Raw genomic sequence first — 19,583 nt, forward strand, 5'->3', positions numbered from 1 at the left:
CTTTAATACAAAACGTTCACTGTAAATAGACTTGGCCTAAAGTAGCACAGTCACACAAAGCAATTCAGAACAGTCACACAGACCATCTCCCTAACAGGTCCTTACCTCAGGCCAATGGCCTGCCCAGACAGCACTCAAACTGTTGGCCCTCTGGTTGTGAAGCGTCATAGTAGCCAATGGTCTCAAACAAGATGTACTCTGTGTTATCCATCTGCCAGTTGACCAGGCCGTAGACCTCCAATGGGTCCCCCTGCCCATCAAATAACACCCTCTCACCATGCTGACCAGGCCTTAGCCATCAATAACACCCTCTCAGCATGCTGAGTAAAGCCACAGTGTCACAGGCTACAGGTGTTATTTGTTGGTTTAGGAAAGCCACAGTGTCACAGACTACAGGTGTTATTTGTTGGCTTAGTAACGCCACAGTGTTACAGGCTACAGGTGTTATTTGTTGTCTTAGTAAAGCCACAGTGTTACAGGCTACAGGTGTTATTTATTATCTTAGTAAAGCCACAGTGTTACAGGCTAAAGACATTATTTGTTGGCTTAGTAAAGCCATACATTTACAGGCTACAGACATTATTTGTTGGCTTAGTATAGCCACAGATTTACAGACTAAAGGTGTTATTTGTTGGTTTAGTAAAGCCACAGTGTTACAGGCTACATACGTTATTTGTTGGCTTAGTAAAGCCACAGAGTTACAGGCTACATACATTATTTGTTGGTTTAGTAAAGCCACAGTGTCACAGGCTAAAGATGTTATTTGTTGGCTTAGTAAATCCACTCTCAGGTATGAAGGTAAGACCCAGATGCAGACACGCCGAATTAACAAAGGTTTAATAATCCAACAGGGGCAATAGACAGGTCAAGCAGGCAGGGGTCAGTAAACCAGAGGTGGGGCAACGGTACCTAACGGCAGGCAGGCTCAGGGTCAGGGTAGGCAGAGGTCAATAAACCAGCGGTGGGGCAAAGGTACAGGTCGACAGGCAGGCTCAGGGTCAGGGGCAGGCAGAGTGGTCAGGCAGGCTGGATCAGAGTAAGGACAGGCAATGGTCAGAACCTGGAGGGCGAGAAAAAGAGAGACTGGGAAAAGCAGGAGCTGAGACCTAAATCACTGGTTGACTTGACAAACAAGACGAACTGGCAACAGACAAACAGAGAACACAGGTATAAATACACAGGGGATAATGGGGAAGATGGGCGACACATGGAGGTGGGTGGAGACAATCACAAAGACAGGTGAAACAGATCAGGGTGTGACAGCCACAGAGTTTCAGGCTAAAGGTGTTATTTTTTGGCCTTGTTACCATAGTCACTGTTGGTTCTGAAGGCCCCCACCCAAGTCCAGCTAAAGTGTTTGTCCAGCTGAGCCATGGCTCTGCTCTTGTAGAGGTCACTAGAAATGGTGCTGAAGAATGAAGGGTATTGCCTTCTGTTACTCAGACAAGCACAGCTGGCTGAATGACTGAGCTGGAAGACAAAAAAAACAAGACAGTTCTTTTTAACACACTGCTCCAATGTTGCCATTCTGTTAAAAGTAGCACATAAGCAAGACAGTATTTTCACATAGTATCATCTCTGCATTTCTCTCTTATTAATGCATACAGACAGACACTCCCTGACTCACCACTGGTATGTGGAAGGGCTCCATGGTACGCATCATGCCAGACACTCCCTGACTCACCACTGGTATGTGGAAGGGCTCCATGGTACGAGCCTTGCCAGACACTCCCTGACTCACGACTGGTATGTGGAAGGGCTCCATGGTACGCACCATACCAGACACTCCCTGACTCACGACTGGTATGTGGAAGGGCTCCATGGTGCATGCCAGCTCTGTGGCCCCTCCTCATATCCGTTTATCAGAGCCAGGGACGCCCGCACAGAGGGTTATGCACGAGTTAAAAGGATCCTGTAGCCCAGAGACAGCCCTGGCAGCAGCTCAGAGCTGTTACTGATCTCCACTATGGCAAAGATCATGTTCTGGTTGTACTGGAGCTCACCTGGGTCCAGCCTGCAAAGAGGAGATCTAGTACTGTCACTTCAGTTTTAGGCAGTGAAATCCCAGGCAGATACAGATGGTTTTCAACACTTTTTTAAAATATGATTAGTCTTACCCTGTGATCATACATGTTTGTATATGTGAAAAAGAGACATAAACGCATTAAGTGTTTTTCACCATTTTCTTACCCTTCACACTGGATGCTTCCTGGGTTGACCTGCAGAGTTGGGTTCACACTCACTGGGTTTTGGTGAAAGGAGAAAATGTCTCCTAAGTTGATGTCTCCCTCCTTTGAGAACTGTGACAGTTATTTTGATCCGTAAGGTCTCCACACAGGCTCCCCAGCCTTAGCTGTGACTGTTAGCGGAGTGATCACCAGGAGGTCTTCCAGCTGCGGTGTCTCACTTGTCAGGGTCCTGACAGCACTCCATCTGGACTCCTTTATATGTTACCGTTAATGATGTGTGTGATACTATAGGAGCTTATCCCTCTCGTGGTGTGAGGGCTGTGCTTTGGCAAAGCGGGTGGGGTTAAATCCTGCCTGGTTTGCCCTGTCCAGGGGTATCGTAGGACAGGGCCACAGTGTTCCCCTCACCCCGCCTGTCTCAGCCTCTAGTATCTATGCTGCAATAGTCTATGTGCTGGGGGGCTAGGTTCAGTCTGTCCTATCTGGTGAAATTCTCCTGTCTTATCTGGTGTCTAATTCTCCCATCTCTCTCTCTCTCTCTCTCTCTCTCTCTCTCTCTCTCTCTCTCTCTCTCTCTCTCGCTCTCTCTCGCTCTCTCTCCCCTCCCCTCCCGGAGGACCTGAGCCCTTGGACCATGGCTCAGGACTACCTGGCCTGATGACTGCTGGCTGTCCCTAGTCCACCTGGTCGTGCTGCTGCTCCAGTTTCAACTGTTCTGCCTGCGGCTATGGAACCCTAACCTGTTCACCGGACGTTCTACCGTGTCCCGGAACTGCAGTTTTGGACTCTCTTTCTCTAACGCACCTGCTGTCTCAACCTCTGAAATCTCGGCTATGAAAAGCAATCTGACATTTACTCCTGAGGTGCTGACCTGTTGCACCCTCTACAACCACCGATTATTATTTGACCCTGCTGGTCATCTATGAACATTTCAACATCTTGAAGAACCATCTGGCCTTAATGGCCATGTACTCTTATAATCTCAATCCAGCACAGCCAGAAGAGGACTGGCCACCCCTTAGAGCCTGGTTCCTCTCTAGGTTTACTAGGATCCTGCCTTTCTAAGGAGTTGTTCATAGCCACGGTGCTTCTATATAAAAATCTATAACTGTGCTTCTCTGAGCATGCACTTCGTATAGCTTAGGACTACAGCCTACGGTATGGATCATTTGATTGAGACCACACTAAACAGCCTATAATCCCACTTGATGTTGCGCCCAGTGCGGAGAATCAGAGATGAGGGGCGGCATCAGGCACACATGGAAATATAGCCTAATTAGCAACTCATTCAAAAACAATAAAAATATTGAAATGTCAACAATTACAAATTACATGACCCTCCTCTGGACTAGATATAAAAAAATACTAAAACCTCCCCCTGAATTAAACTGAAACCTTTTTCCTCCAGGTCCCCGTTCCGTAACTTACATTATTGTGATTTTGCATGACTTTTCCCCATTATGTGTTTTTTTGTATTTTTCTCTGGTTTAAGTAATATGATATAACACTTTGGACCAAATATACAGAAAAGCAACCCAAAACTGGAGGCCAAAATGGCAAATATCTCCACAGCTACAGTGAACTTCCCAGGAGAGCTGACATAAGCTGGGATAAAGGTGATCCAGACTGCACAGAATATGAGCATGCTGAAGGTGATGAATTTGGCCTCACTGAAGTTATCAGGCAGCTTTCGAGCCAGAAAAGCCAGCACAAAGCACAAGAGAGCCAGGAGTCCTATATACCCCAACACAGCCCAGAAACCAACAGCTGAACCTACATCACACTCTAGAATGACCTTTTCAGTGGCATGGGCTGTGTTTTTGAATGGGACTGAAGGGGCGAGAGCTAACCAGAGAACACATATAACCACCTGTAGGAGGGTACAGCTGAACACACTGATTCTCTGGAGAGGAATAGAGCACTGGGGAACTGTATTGCCTGGCATTGTGGCCTGGAAAGCTATCACCACCGCTATGGTCTTCGCCAGGACACAGGACATACACAGAGCAAAGGTGATCCCAAACGCTGTGTGGCGCAGCATACAGGACCACTCAGAGGGCCGGCCAATGAAAGTAAGAGAACACAGAAAACACAGAGTCAAGGAGAAGAGCAGCAGGAAGCTCAGCTCAGAGTTGCTGGCCTTGACGATCGGAGTCTCTCTGAAGCAAAAGAAGACCAATGACACCACTGTGGTTAAACACGCTCCAACCAATGAGATTGCAGCCAGGAGGATTCCCATGGTTTCGTCAAATGAGAGAAATTCCACCACCTTTGGGACACAGCGACTCTTGTCTCCGTTGGACCAGTATTCCAGGGAACACTGTGTGCATTTAGTTGAATCTACAAGGAAAACGCTATAGTCAATCTGATCTATATTCAAGTCGTGTATTATACTCTAGAATTTAACACATTCTACATTTGATGTATCTTTCTGGTCAGTGGATTTGGTTAGTATCAGTCAGAGCGACATCAGAGGCCACTAGTTGTCCCAGAACAAAAATAAATGTTGCTTAGGGCTCCCAGAAGGCTACACTCTTAGAAAAATGTGCAATCTAGAACCTAAAGGGATTCTTCGACGGTCCCCATAGGAGAACCCTTTCAAGAACCCTTTTTGGTTCCAGGTAGAACAATTTTGGGTACCATATTAAACCTTTTCCATAGAGGGTTCTACATGGAACACAAAAGAGTTCTACCTGGAACCAAAAAGGGTTATCCTATGAGGACACCCGAAGAACCATTTTGGAACCCTTTTTTCTAAGAGTATAGAGCCGGCGGTGGTATCAGTTGTCTCACCTGTTAGGTTGCTGATCTCTCCAGCAGCACAGGGGATACAGGAAAAACAGCAGACTGGCATTCCTTTGATCTCTGCTTGGCGGAACCCTGGGAGGCAGCTGTCACTACACACAGACCGAGGCCTCTGAAACACAATACAACACCTGCTCACTCCCTGTCTCTCTCTCTCTCTCTCTCTTTAATCCTTCACTCACATTATTGAACCCATTGGTTACACAATCATTTTATTAATTCTCACAGTATGTGTCAACAGATTTCTCCCATCAATTAAAATATATTTAATGTAATTATCTGTATTTTTTTTAAGTACCTCTAACTGCTACCATGTGTTTTCTGTGTAACTGTGTACCTTTAAGGGATTGCCAGCCCATACTATCTGTATCCCATTCATGGCAAACTGGTCTCCATTAGGGAGAGAGGCATTGTAATTCCCCACGGTGACAAACACAGTCTCTCCTGCCTGGTCTCTCTGCCAGTTCACCAGCTCATAGATGGCTGTGGGATCTCCGTTCTCATCAAAATAAACTCTCTCCCCAGACTTCATGGGGAAGTTTACGTCTCGCAGGTATCTCAACACCTGCATAAGTTAAAATATCAACATGTACTTATAGTGTAAAATACATACACAACACTGTCCCCATAGGAGAATGCTTTTTGGTTCAAGGTAGAATCATTTTTGGTTCCAGGTAGAACCCTTTGGGTTCCATGTAGAACCCTGTATGGAAAAGGTTTTATATGGAACCCAAAATGGTTCTACCTGGAAAGCAAAGTGTTTTACTTGGAACCAAAAAGGGTTCCTCAAAGGGTTCTCCTATGGGGACAGCTGAAGAACCATTTACGTTCTAGATAGCCCCTTTTTTCTAAGAGTGTAGAATTTACATTTAAGTCATTTAGCAGACGCTCTTATCCAGAGCGACTTACAAATTGGTGCATTCACCTTATGATATCCAGTGGAACAACCACTTTACAATATTGCATCTAAATCTGTTAGGGGGGGGGGGGGTTAGAAGGATTACTTCAAGTACTTTAGAAATAACATTGTGTGATTGTAAATATTTGGCATTTTCATAAAACCTGTCAGTCAATTATCAAATCAGTTGAACCAAATGAACAATTGGTGGCCGCTCACCTGTCCTGGCTCGATGCTGTCTCTGTGTGTACAGTTCCTATTTACACCTTGGCCTTCACTGTGCCTGCAGGTCAGCAGGTCATGTATGGAGTGGGCCACAGCATACACTGCCTTATACACATTATTAGAGAATCTCAGCTCGGATGTGTCAGTAAAGGGGTTACTGATTTCCTCCAATCTCTCAGACCCAGAGCACTGACTCTGCCTAGGCCCACCGTCTTTCTCCTGCTGAGGGGAAAACCTGCAACTGAACGTGGTCTCCCAGAACTCTCTGAGCAGGGTGTTGTTTGGATCCTGGGCTGGACCAACCTGGAGAAGGAACTCTCTGAGGCCTGGGATCTTAGACTTACTGATGGTGAATCCCAGAGTGCCGCCGAGGACAGCAGAGTTCCTCCTGGTGGCCAGGCGATCAATAGATATCCAGGACTCACTGCCCACCCACTGCAGCCCGGTCAGGTTCTGGGCCAGTGCCTCCTCCAGCAGAATATCCATCTCCAACTGGGACAGAAAGGCCACAACAACCTTGGAGCTGGCCCTGCTGATCACCTCAACCACCCTGGCTATCTGCTCCCTGGGGTTGTTCCATAAGATAGCCTCAGAGTACTCTATACACACACCCTCAAGACCTGCAGCCTCCACGAAGGTCGCCATGCCGTTGTTGCCGTAGGCGTTGTCACTTCTAACAGCCCCCACCCAGGTCCAACCAAAGTATTTGACCAGTTGGGCCAGGGCTCTACTCTGGTAGAAGTCACTGGGGATGGTTCTGAAGAAGGAGGGGAACTCCTTTCTGTTACTCAGACATGCACAGGTGGCTAAGTGACTGATCTAGATAGAACAGGAGGAATAAGACAATAGTAATCATTTTTCATCAGCCAGTATTGTTCAACTGTATGTGTGAATTCATTACCACTGGTATTTGAAAAGCTCCTGTGGATCGTGACATCACAATAGTGGAAGAAGAATCAGAGGCACCGATGATGGCGTGGACTGCTGATTGGCCAGAGCAGGTCTTTCCCACCGTCCTCTCCTGACCGTTCATCAGAGCCATAACCGCACGCATGGAGGACAGTGTTGAGCCACAACTATCATATATCCTGTAGCCAATAGAGATGTTGGGGAGCAGAGAACTGCTGTTATTGATCTCTTCGATGGCGAAGATCATGGTCTGAGCTAAATGAAAATCTATGAGGTTCATGCTGCGGAAACAAAAGGGGAAAAAATAGCATTGCATTAGCTTCGCCTGGTAGAAGATCTGAAACTGCAGAAGTGACCATGGTCTGATTTCATTGTCAGGTTTAGTTCTTCTTTGAATCTTATGATTCCAATCTTCTTTTGTATTTAAAAAAAAAAAATTGTCACGTCAATGACACATATATCCATCACAGAGACTGGGTGACTTTGAAAGAGCTTACCTGGAGCAGGTGAGAGGAGGTGGTGTGTCTGTGAAGGAGTGCCGGGGCACTGAGATTTCGGTGTGGATGGTGAAGGCTCCTCCTATGGTCACGTGTCCTTCCTTGGACAACATAGGGAACTCTGGGCTCCCCAGTATCCGACAGAGAGCCTCCTCTCCCTCTGCCCCAAAGGCTCCTAACACCCCCATCACTACCACCCACAGCAGCTGCATCACACTCTCTCACACACTCTGTAAGAGGCGTCCTAACTGAGTCAGGGAAGACCTGACCTCCACCCCCTAAAATGTCTGTGTTTAATACATGCTGGAGACTGTGACGCTTTCTTCTAAGCAAATCAGAGAAGGATGAGGTCATAAGGGCTGTGTTTTGGCTGTGCTAGTGTCAAAATACACAACACAACTGTTTTATAACAAATACCCTGTATTATATATTCAAACTCCTGCATATTTAAGTTTGACCAATGTTGTTATACACATTTTCCTGGTGAGTAATAATGAATACAGGTTGTGTGTATTTGAGTACCGCTAATGCCAGCATATACAGGTGGATGAAGGTGTCAGATTCAAGTCCTTTGTGTGTTTAGTTGTGCTTCCCTCTCAACTCTGCATGTTTCCCTAAACCTTAGCCTCCAGATGTAATCTCTCAGTGTACACCCTAATCACCAAACCTTATTAGAAAACAGATGTTCATACACCTTGCTCACAGGTTTTTATGGGATGTGGGGGACATTCCTAACAAACTTAAAACTGAAATATGTCTGATGTTGTCTTACTAGTTTAATTTAGGTTGTGTCTCTGATGAGCAGTAGGGTCGTTCCACGAAATGAGCCCCTTTTGCATCCCTTTAATATTTTAAGTAGAAATTGAGCACCAATATCACATTTCAAAAGCCTGTTGTATTAAATGAAAATATATATATTTTTTTATATGTGTAAGATTTGTTAAAGTGTAAAAATTCAGCATTTTCACACGTCCCTCTGTGCACACTATGGCTTCTCAGAAGATTTCAACCAACTTAACCCCAAAATGTCTCCAAGTTTTCACCATCATTTTAAAGCCCCTGTTATTTTGTTGATTACTATTATTTATTTCAGGTGATTAGTAAATTGTTATTTTAATGAAAAAGAAAACTTCCTCATTGGTCCCGTGTGGCTCAGTTGGTAGAACATGTTGTTTGCAATGCCAGGGTTGTGTGTTCGATTCCCACGGGGTACCAGTACGGAAAACAAAGAAATGTATGCATTCACTACTGTATGTCTCTCTGGATAAGAGAGTCTGCTAAATGACTAAAAATGTAATTGTAAGGTCAACCCTGTTACATGAACTGGACTCTAGTTTTAATATGTGGAAACTATAGTTTTTTTGCCATTTTCTGGTGTTTTGTGGTGGAATACTGAGTGGGTCAATCATTACACATCGACCCTATTACCCATAGATAGATAGGCTATAAATGTTCTAACAATTGCATTTATTTTGTGAAGTTTGCATTCAATTGCCCCTCCCTGTTGTACAATATAAGCTTCCATTCCCCCTGTCAGAAGGACTCTCATGGCTGATTTACGATGAAGTCATCATTCCTGTTACGGTCAACCATGTTACTTTATTTTGCCCTTAAAGCTAGAATTCGTAGGGCTGGATTCAATCTGTATCGCAGAAGTATCGTGGACGATCTGTATTATAAAGCAATTGATATTTAAGGGCAATATTCCTGTGTTCAAGGAGACTGCGTTCATGGTAAACACTTTATTTATCAGCTCAATCGGAAATCATGATTACTATGATTAGTAGTAGAAGTAGAAGACATGATGTCATAATCTAGACATTACATCAACCAGGAATTGAATCCTGAAAAAAACTGGATTAGGACACACAGAGAGCAATTTTAGTTCTGTGTAGGTTGGTTGTTGGGTTTGTGGTACCTGTTGGATTGCTAATCTTTCCCTCTGCACATGGGACACAGTCATAACAGCATACGGGCTTTCCATTATGTACAGCCTCTTCCCACTGCACACTGACACACTTATCTTTAGGGGACAGAGAGTAGACATGGTTTACTCTAAATGTTACAGGTTTTACTTCAGCAGGGTTTGTTACATAAATGTTTTCAATTGCAATATTGAGCCACACATTAAGGATGGAAAGGATGTTTAATTGTCACATACACCAAATAGGTGTGGTGAAAGGTGTTGTTTTACAGGGCCAGCCATGGTAGTACGGTGCCCATGGAGCAAATTAGGGGTAGCCCTTTCCTGCAGTCAACGGCCAAATCACACTCTTTGGCCTCATGGGTGGAATGTTACAAATATTTTTCATAATTAATAATGTTTTTGTTTTTTCTTACCCTTCACACTGGATGCTTCCTGGGTTGACCTGCAGAGTTGGGTTCACACTGACTGGGTTTTGGTAAAAGGAGAAAATGTCTCCTAAGTTGATGTCTCCCTCCTTTGAGAACTGTGACAGTTATTTTGATCCGTAAGGTCTCCACACAGGCTCCCCAGCCTTAGCTGTGACTGTTAGCGGAGTGATCACCAGGAGGTCTTCCAGCTGCGGTGTCTCACTTGTCAGGGTCCTGACAGCACTCCATCTGGACTCCTTTATATGTTACCGTTAATGATGTGTGTGATACTATAGGAGCTTATCCCTCTCGTGGTGTGGGGGCTGTGCTTTGGCAAAGCGGGTGGGGTTAAATCCTGCCTAGTTTGCCCTGTCCAGGGGTATCGTAGGACAGGGCCACAGTGTTCCCCTCACCCCGCCTGTCTCAGCCTCTAGTATCTACGCTGCAATAGTCTATGTGCCGGGGGGCTAGGTTCAGTCTGTCCTGTCTGGTGAAATTCTCCTGTCTTATCTGGTGTCTAATTCTCCCATCTCTCTCTCTCTCTCTCTCTCTCTCTCTCTCTCTCTCTCTCTCTCTCTCTCTCTCTCTCTCTCTCTCTCTCTCTCTCTCTCTCTCCCCTCCCCTCCCGGAGGACCTGAGCCCTTGGACCATGGCTCAGGACTACCTGGCCTGATGACTCCTGCTGTCCCTAGTCCACCTGGTCGTGCTGCTGCTCCAGTTTCAACTGTTCTGCCTGCGGATATGGAACCCTAACCTGTTCACCGGACGTTCTACCTTGTCCCGGACCTGTTGTTTTGGACTCTCTCTCTCTCTCTTTCTCTACCGCACCTGCTGTCTCAACCTCTGAAATCTCGGCTATGAAAAGCAATCTGACATTTACTCCTGAGGTGCTGACCTGTTGCACCCTCTACAACCACTGATTATTATTTGACCCTGCTGGTCATCTATGAACATTTCAACATCTTGAAGAACCATCTGGCCTTAATGGCCATGTACTCTTATAATCTCAATCCAGCACAGCCAGAAGAGGACTGGCCACCCCTTAGAGCCTGGTTCCTCTCTAGGTTTACTAGGATCCTGCCTTTCTAAGGAGTTGTTCATAGCCACGGTGCTTCTATATAAAAATCTATAACTGTGCTTCTCCGAGCATGCACTTCGTATAGTCTAGGACTACAGCCGACGGTATGGATCATTTGATTGAGACCACACTAAACAGCCTATAGACGCACTTGATGTTGCGCCCAGTGTGGAGAATCAGAGATGAGGGGCGGCATCAGGCACATATGGATATATAGCCTAATAAGCAACTCATTCTAAAACAATAAAAATATTGAAATATCAACAATTACAAATGACATGACCCTCCTCTGGACTAGATATAAAAAATACTAAAACCTCCCCCTGAATTAAACTGAAACTTTTTTCTCCTGGTCCCCGTTCCGTAAATTACATTATTGTGATTTTGCATGACTTTTCACCATTATGTGTTTTTTTGTATTTTTCTCTGGTTTAAGTAATATGATATAACACTTTGGACCAAATATGCAGAAAAGCAACCCAAAACTGGAGGCCAAAATGGCAAATATCTCCACAGCTACAGTGAACTTCCCAGGAGAGCTGACATAAGCTGGGATAAAGGTGATCCAGACTGCACAGAATATGAGCATGCTGAAGGTGATGAATTTGGCCTCACTGAAGTTATCAGGCAGCTTTCGAGCCAGAAAAGCCAGCACAAAGCACAAGAGAGCCAGGAGTCCTATATACCCCAACACAGCCCAGAAACCAACAGCTGAACCTACATCACACTCTAGAATGACCTTTTCAGTGGCATGGGCTGTGTTTTTGAATGGAACTGAAGGGGCGAGAGCTAACCAGAGAACACATATAACCACCTGTAGGAGGGTACAGCTGAACACACTGATTCTCTGGAGAGGAATAGAGCACTGGGGAACTGTATTGCCTGGCATTGTGGCCTGGAAAGCTATCACCACCGCTATGGTCTTCGCCAGGACACAGGACATACACAGAGCAAAGGTGATCCCAAACGCTGTGTGGCGCAGCATACAGGACCACTCAGAGGGCCGGCCAATGAAAGTAAGAGAACACAGAAAACACAGAGTCAAGGAGAAGAGCAGCAGGAAGCTCAGCTCAGAGTTGCTGGCCTTGACGATCGGAGTCTCTCTGAAGCAAAAGAAGACCAATGACACCACTGTGGTTAAACACGCTCCAACCAATGAGATTGCAGCCAGGAGGATTCCCATGGTTTCGTCAAATGAGAGAAATTCCACCATCTTTGGGACACAGCGACTCTTGTCTCCGTTGGACCAGTATTCCAGGGAACACTGTGTGCATTTAGTTGAATCTACAAGGAAAACGCTATAGTCAATCTGATCTATATTCAAGTCGTGTATTATACTCTAGAATTTAACACATTCTACATTTGATGTATCTTTCTGGTCAGTGGATTTGGTTAGTATCAGTCAGAGCGACATCAGAGGCCACTAGTTGTCCCAGAACAAAAATAAATGTTGCTTAGGGCTCCCAGAAGGCTACACTCTTAGAAAAATGTGCAATCTAGAACCTAAAGGGATTCTTCGACGGTCCCCATAGGAGAACCCTTTTTGGTTCCAGGTAGAACCATTTTGGGTTCCATATAAAACCTTTTCCATAGAGGGTTCTACATGGAACACAAAAGAGTTCTTCTTGGAACCAAAAAGGGATATCCTATGAGGACACCCGAAGAACCATTTTGGAACCCTTTTTTCTAAGAGTATAGAGCCGGCGGTGGTATCAGTTGTCTCACCTGTTAGGTTGCTGATCTCTCCAGCAGCACAGGGGATACAGGAAAAACAGCAGACTTGCATTCCTTTGATTTGTGCTTGGCGGAACCCTGGGAGGCAGCTGTCACTACACACAGACCGAGGCCTCTGAAACACAATACAACACCTGCTCACTCCCTGTCTCTCTCTCTCTCTCTCTCTCTCTCTCTCTCTCTCTCTCTCTCTTTAATCCTTCACTCACATTATTGAACCCATTGGTTACACAATCATTTTATTAATTCTCACAGTATGTGTCAACAGATTTCTCCCATCAATTAAAATATATTTAATGTAATTATCTGTATTTTTTTTAAGTACCTCTAACTGCTACCATGTGTTTTCTGTGTAACTGTGTACCTTTAAGGGATTGCCAGCCCATACTATCTGTATCCCATTCATGGCAAACTGGTCTCCATTAGGGAGAGAGGCATTGTAATTCCCCACGGTGACAAACACAGTCTCTCCTGCCTGGTCTCTCTGCCAGTTCACCAGCTCATAGATGGCTGTGGGATCTCCGTTCTCATCAAAATAAACTCTCTCCCCAGACTTCATGGGGAAGTTTACGTCTCGCAGGTATCTCAACACCTGCATAAGTTAAAATATCAACATGTACTTATAGTGTAAAATACATACACAACACTGTCCCCATAGGAGAATGCTTTTTGGTTCAAGGTAGAATCATTTTTGGTTCCAGGTAGAACCCTTTGGGTTCCATGTAGAACCCTCTATGGAAAAGGTTTTATTTGGAACCCAAAATGGTTCTACCTGGAACCCAAAGTGTTCTACTTGGAACCAAAAAGGGTTCCTCAAAGGGTTCTCCTATGGGGACAGCTGAAGATCCCTTTAGGTTCTAGATAGCACCTTTTTTCTAAGAGCGTAGAATTCAAGTACTTTAGAAATAACATTGTGTGATTGTAAATATTTGACATTTTCATAAAACCTGTCAGTCAATTATCAAATCGGTTGAACAAAATGAACTATTGGTGGCCGATAGAGGTAGCCGCTCACCTGTCCTGGCTCGATGCTGTCTCTGTGTGTACAGTTCCTATTTACACCTTGGCCTTCACCGTGCCTGCAGGTCAGCAGGTCGTGTATGGAGTGGGCCACAGCATACACTGCCTTATACACATTATTAGAGAATCTCAGCTCGGATGTGTCAGTAAAGGGGTTACTGATTTCCTCCAATCTCTCAGACCCAGAGCACTGACTCTGCCTAGGCCCACCGTCTTTCTCCTGCTGAGGGGAAAACCTGCAACTGAACGTGGTCTCCCAGAACTCTCTGAGCAGGGTGTTGTTTGGATCCTGGGCTGGACCGACCCGGAGAAGGAACTCTCTGAGGCCTGGGATCTTAGACTTACTGAGGGTGAATCCCAGAGTGCCGCCGAGGACAGCAGAGCTCCTCCTAGTGGCCAGGCGATCAATAGTTATCCAGGACTCACTGCCCACCCACTGCAGCCCGGTCAGGTTCTGGGCTAGTGCCTCCTCCAGCAGAACATCCATCTCCCACTGGGACAGAAAGGCCACAACAACCTTGGAGCTGGCCCTGCTGATCACCTCAACCACCCTGGCTATCTGCTCCCTGGGGTTGTTCCATAAGATAGCCTCAGAGTACTCTATACACACACCCTCAAGACCTGCAGCCTCCACGAAGGTCGCCATGCCGTTGTTGCCGTAGGCGTTGTCACTCCTAACAGCCCCCACCCAGGTCCAACCAAAGTATTTGACCAGTTGGGCCAGGGCTCTACTCTGGTAGAAGTCACTGGGGATGGTTCTGAAGAAGGAGGGGAACTCCTTTCTGTTACTCAGACATGCACAGGTGGCGAAGTAACTGATCTAGATAGAACAGGAGGAATAAGACAATAGTAATCATTTTTCATCAGCCAGTATTGTTCAACTGTATGTGTGAATTCATTACCACTGGTATTTGAAAAGCTCCTGTGGATCGTGACATCACAATAGTGGAGGAAGAATCAGAGGCACCGATGATGGCGTGGACTGCTGATTGGCCAGAGCAGGTCTTTCCCACCGTCCTCTCCTGACCGTTCATCAGAGCCATAACCGCACGCATGGAGGACAGAGTCGAGCCACAACTATCATATATCCTGTAGCCAATAGAGATGTTGGGGAGCAGAGAACTGCTGTTATTGATCTCTTCGATGGCGAAGATCATGGTCTGAGCTAAATGAAAATCTATGAGGTTCATGCTGCGGAAACAAAAGGGGAAAAAATACCATTGTATTAGGTTTGTCTGGTAGAAGATGTGAAACTGCAGAAGTGACCATGGTCTGATTTCATTGTCAGGTTTAGTTCTTCTTTGAATCTTATGATTCCAATCTTCTTTTCCATTTGTCAAAATTATTTTTGTCACGTCAATGACACATAAATCTATCAGAGAGACTGTGTGACTGTGAAAGAGCTTACCTGGAGCAGGTGGAGGAGGTGGTGTGTCTGTGAAGAGGAGCTTACCTGGAGCAGGTGAGAGGAGGTGGTGTGTCTGTGAAAGAGAGCGGGGGCACTGAGATTTTGGTGTGGATGGTGAATGCTCCTCCGATAGTCACGTCTCCTTTCTTGGACAGCATAGGGAACTCTGGGCTCCCCAGTATCTGACAGAGAGCCTCCTCTCCCTCTGCCCCAAAGGCTCCTAACAACCCCATCACTACCACCCAAAGCAGCTGCATCACACACACTCTGTAAGAGGCGTCCTAACTGAGTCAGGGAAGACCTGACCTCCACCCCCTAAAATGTCTGTGTTTAATACATGCTGGAGACTGTGACGCTTTCTTCTAAGCAAATCAGAGAAGGATGAGGTCATAAGGGCTGTGTTTTGGCTGTGCTACTGCCAAAATACACAACACAGCTGTTTTATAACAAATACCCTGTATTATATATTCAAACTCCTGCCTATTTAAGTTTGACAAATGTTGTTATACACATTTTCCTAGTGAGTGATAATGAATACAGGTTGTGTGTATTTGAGTACCACTAATGCCAGCATATACAGGTGGATGAAGGTGTCAGATTCAAGTCCTTTGTGTGTTTAGTTGTGCTTCCCTCTCAACTCTGCATGTTTCCCTAAACCTTAGCCTCCAGATGTAATCTCTCAGTGTACACCCTAATCACCGAATCTTATTAGAAAACAGATGTTCATACACCTTGCTCACAAGTTTTTATGGGATATGGGGGACATTCCTAACAAACTTAAAACTGAAATATGTCTGATGTTGTCTTACTAGTTTAATTTAGGTTGTGTCTCTGATGAGCAGTAGGGTCGTTCCACGAAATGAGCCCCTTTTGCATCCCTTTAATATTTTAAGTAGAAATTGAGCACTAATATCACATTTGAAAAGCCTGTTGTATTAAATGAAAATATATATTTTTTATATATGTGTAAGACTTGTTTAAGTGTAAAAATTCAGCATTTTCACACGTCCCTCTGTGCACACTGTGGCTTCTCAGAAGATTTCAACCAACTTAACCCCAAAATGTCTCCAAGTTTTCGCCATCATTTTAAAGCCCCTGTTATTTTGTTGATTACTATTATTTATTTCATGTGATTAGTGAATTATTATTTTAATGAAAAAGAAAACTTCCTCATTGTAAGGTCAACCCTGTTACATGAACTGGACTCTAGTTTTAATATGTGGAAACTATAGTTTTTTTGCCATTTTCTGGTGTTTTGTGGTGGAATACTGAGTGGGTCAATCATTACACATCGACCCTATTACCCATAGATAGATAGGCTATAAATGTTCTAACAATTGCATTTATTTTGTGAAGTTTGCATTCAATTGCCCCTCCCTGTTGTACAATATAAGCTTCCATTCCCCCTGTCAGAAGGACTCTCATGGCTGATTTACGATGAAGTCATCATTCCTGTTACGGTCAACCATGTTACTTTATTTGACTCTTAAAGCTAGAATTCGTAGGGCTGGATTCAATCTGTATTGCAGAAATATCGTGGAAGTTCTGTTTATAAAGCAATTGATATTTAAGGGCAATATTCCTGTGTTCGCAGAGACTGCGTTCATGGTAAACACTTTATTTATCAGCTCAATCGGAAATCATGATTACTATGATTAGTAGTAGAAGTAGAAGACATGATGTCATAATCTAGACATTACATTAACCAGGAATAGAATCCTGAAAAAAACTGGATTAGGACACACAGAGAGCAATTTTAGTTCTGTGTAGGTTGGTTGTTGGGTTTGTGGTACCTGTTGGATTGCTAATCTTTCCCTCTGCACATGGGACACAGTCATAACAGCATACGGGCTTTCCATTATGTACAGCCTCTTCCCACTGCACACTGACACACTTATCTTTAGGGGACAGAGAGTAGACATGGTTTACTCTAAATGTTACAGGTTTTACTTCAGCAGGGTTTGTTACATAAATGTTTTCAATTGCAATATTGAGCCACACATTAAGGATGGAAAGGATGTTTTATTGTCACATACACCAAATAGGTGTGGTGAAAGGTGTTGTTTTACAGGGCCAGCCATGGTAGTACGGTGCCCATGGAGCAAATTAGGGGTAGCCCTTTCCTGCAGTCAATGGCCAAATCACCCTCTTTGGCCTCATGGGTGGAATGTTACAAATATTTTTCATAATTTCATAATTAATAAAATCCAGTGTTTCTATGTCAAACAGTTTTGTTATACTTCAGTTTTCTGTGATGTACACTATATATATAAAAAATATGTGGACAGCCCTTCAAATGACTGGATTCGGCTATTTCAGCCACACCCGTTGCTGATAGGTGTATAAAAGACATACAATCTCCATAGACAGACATTGGCTGTAGAATGGCTTTACTGACGAGCTCAGTGACTTTCAACGTGGCACCGTCACAGGATACCACCTTTCCAACAAGTCAGTTCGTCAAATCTTTACCCTGCTAGATCTGCCCCAGTCAACTTTAAATGCTATTATTGTGAAGTGGAAACATCAAGGAGAAACAACAGCTCAGCCACGAAGTGTTAGGCCACACAAGCTCACAGAAAGGTACCGCCCAGTGCTGAAGAGCGTAGCGCGTAAAAATCATCTGTCCTCGGTTGCAACACTCACTACCTAGTTCCAAACTGCCTTTGGAAGCAACGTCAGCACAATAACTGTTCGTCGGGAGCTTCATGAAATGGGTTTCTATGGCTGAGCAGTTTCACACAAGCCTAAGTTCACCATGTGGAATGCCAAGTGTCAGCTGGAGTGGTGTAAAGCTCACTGCCATTGGATTGGAGCAGTGGAAACACGTTCTGGAGTGGTGTAAAGCTCACCTCCATTGGACTGGAGCAGTGGAAACACGTTCTGGAGGGGTGTAAAGCTCACCTCCATTGGACTGGAGCAGTGGAAACACGTTCTGGAGGGGTGTAAAGCTCACCTCCATTGGACTGGAGCAGTGGAAACACGTTCTGGAGTGGTGTAAAGCTCACCTCCATTGGACTGGAGCAGTGGAAACACGTTCTGGAGGGGTGTAAAGCTCACCTCCATTGGACTGGAGCAGTGGAAACATGTTCTGGAGGGGTGTAAAGCTCACCGCCATTGGACTGGAGCAGTGGAAACATGTTCTGGAGGGGTGTAAAGCTCACCTCCATTGGACTGGAGCAGTGGAAACATGTTCTGGAGGGGTGTAAAGCTCACCGCCATTGGACTGGAGCAGTGGAAACATGTTCTGGAGTGGTGAATCAGCTGCAGGGTTTGGTGGACTAGAGTTATCCAATCAGAGACAGGCGTGATGGGACTGTGGATATTATTGCTTATATTGAAAGAATTTATCATCACTGTGCTGCTTTAAAATCAAGATGGCTTTTTAGTCCATGGGGGACATCATCAGTGATCATCAATATTCTGGGGGTGGGGGGACGGGGGTCACGGGGGGGACGGGGGGGGGTACTGTCTATTACATTCAATTACACTCTGCTGTAGGTCAATAGCATATTGAAGGGGAATGTCCTCCTTCCCAGTTTGGCCATAGCTCTGCGGTAGAGCTCCAGGGCTTCAGCTGTGTGGTGCTGTGTGGTGAAGCTCCAGGGCTTCAGCTGTGTGGTAGAGCTCCAGGGCTTCAGCTGTGTGGTGGAGCTCCAAGACTTCAGCTGTGCGGTAGAGCTCCAGGGCTTCAGCTGTGTGGTAAAGATCCAGGGCTTCAGCTGTGTGGTGCTGTGTGGTGAAGCTCCAGGGCTTCAGCTGTGTGGTGGAGCTCCAAGACTTCAGCTGTGCGGTAGAGCTCCAGGGCTTCAGCTGTGTGGTAAAGATCCAGGGCTTCAGCTGTGTGGTGCTGTGTGGTGAAGCTCCAGGGCTTCAGCTGTGTGGTGGAGCTCCAAGACTTCAGCTGTGCGGTAGAGCTCCAGGGCTTCAGCTGTGTGGTAAAGATCCAGGGCTTCAGCTGTGTGGTAAAGATCCAGGGCTTCAGCTGTGTGGTAGAGCTCCAAGGCTTCAGCTGTGTGGCAAAGATCCAGGGCTTCAGCTGTGTGGTAAAGATCCAGGGCTTCAGCTGTGTGGTAGAGCTCCAGGGCTTCAGATGTGTGGTAGAGCTCCAGGACTTCAGCTGTATCGTAGTGTTCCAGGGCTTCAGCTGTATCGTAGAGCTCCAGGGCATCAGCTGTGTCGTAGAGCTCCAGGGCTTCAGGGCGGATTTAATACATCTCAATACTCTGACATGACCATGTCTCCTCGTCTACTCCTCTTTCATCTGCACTGATTAAAAAAACACCGGACCGATGAATGAAAGACGTCAAAGAGGGAAAGGATAAGGCAAGCAGATGCATCTAGTGACAATAGCGTAGGGTCAGCTGTGGAGCTGAGTGGTTGGAGCTGTGGAGCTGAGTGGGTGGTCTGTCCTAGGCCTAGAGTCTGTGGTGTCTGCTGTGGAGCTGAGTGGGTGGTGTACCTTAGGCCTAGAGTGTGGGGTCAG

General features: G+C 45.4%; 2 protein-coding genes across 2 annotated transcripts; both read right to left on the reverse strand.

The window, feature by feature from the left end:
* Window positions 1-1,398: 1,398 nt before the first annotated feature.
* LOC106581483 (extracellular calcium-sensing receptor) lies at window positions 1,399-8,107 on the reverse strand. The gene is made up of 7 exons (XM_014163557.3): window positions 7,524-8,107; window positions 7,019-7,307; window positions 6,112-6,936; window positions 5,332-5,559; window positions 4,983-5,106; window positions 1,628-4,529; window positions 1,399-1,470 (listed from the first exon to the last, which is right to left on the reverse strand). The coding sequence occupies exons 1-6, from the start codon at window positions 7,733-7,735 to the stop codon at window positions 3,619-3,621; spliced, it is 2,589 nt and encodes an 862-aa protein (XP_014019032.3). The 5' UTR covers window positions 7,736-8,107; the 3' UTR covers window positions 1,399-1,470; window positions 1,628-3,618.
* A 733-nt stretch (window positions 8,108-8,840) lies between these two features.
* On the reverse strand, window positions 8,841-15,367 carry LOC106581482 (extracellular calcium-sensing receptor). Its single transcript, XM_014163556.3, has 6 exons — window positions 15,143-15,367; window positions 14,592-14,880; window positions 13,685-14,509; window positions 13,034-13,261; window positions 12,661-12,784; window positions 8,841-12,219 (listed from the first exon to the last, which is right to left on the reverse strand). The coding sequence occupies exons 1-6, from the start codon at window positions 15,352-15,354 to the stop codon at window positions 11,309-11,311; spliced, it is 2,589 nt and encodes an 862-aa protein (XP_014019031.3). The 5' UTR covers window positions 15,355-15,367; the 3' UTR covers window positions 8,841-11,308.
* Window positions 15,368-19,583: the final 4,216 nt, after the last annotated feature.

Source organism: Salmo salar, chromosome 20 (assembly GCF_965601325.2).
Source record: "Salmo salar chromosome 20, fSalSal1, whole genome shotgun sequence".
Classification (NCBI taxonomy): Eukaryota; Metazoa; Chordata; class Actinopteri; order Salmoniformes; family Salmonidae; genus Salmo; species Salmo salar.

Coding starts and splice junctions, on each gene's coding strand:
- LOC106581482 (XM_014163556.3), bottom strand. CDS start 15,354: ATGCAGCTGCTTTGGGTGGTAGTGATGGGGTTGTTAGGAGCCTTTGGG. Junction 12,785..13,033: donor GGGCTGGCAATCCCTTAAAG/GTACACAGTTAC, acceptor ATTGTGTTTCAG/AGGCCTCGGTCTGTGTGTAG. Junction 12,220..12,660: donor AGAGATCAGCAACCTAACAG/GTGAGACAACTG, acceptor TTTTCCTTGTAG/ATTCAACTAAATGCACACAG.
- LOC106581483 (XM_014163557.3), bottom strand. CDS start 7,735: ATGCAGCTGCTGTGGGTGGTAGTGATGGGGGTGTTAGGAGCCTTTGGG. Junction 7,308..7,523: donor CCTCCTCTCACCTGCTCCAG/GTAAGCTCTTTC, acceptor TTGTTTCCGCAG/CATGAACCTCATAGATTTTC. Junction 4,530..4,982: donor AGAGATCAGCAACCTAACAG/GTGAGACAACTG, acceptor TTTTCCTTGTAG/ATTCAACTAAATGCACACAG.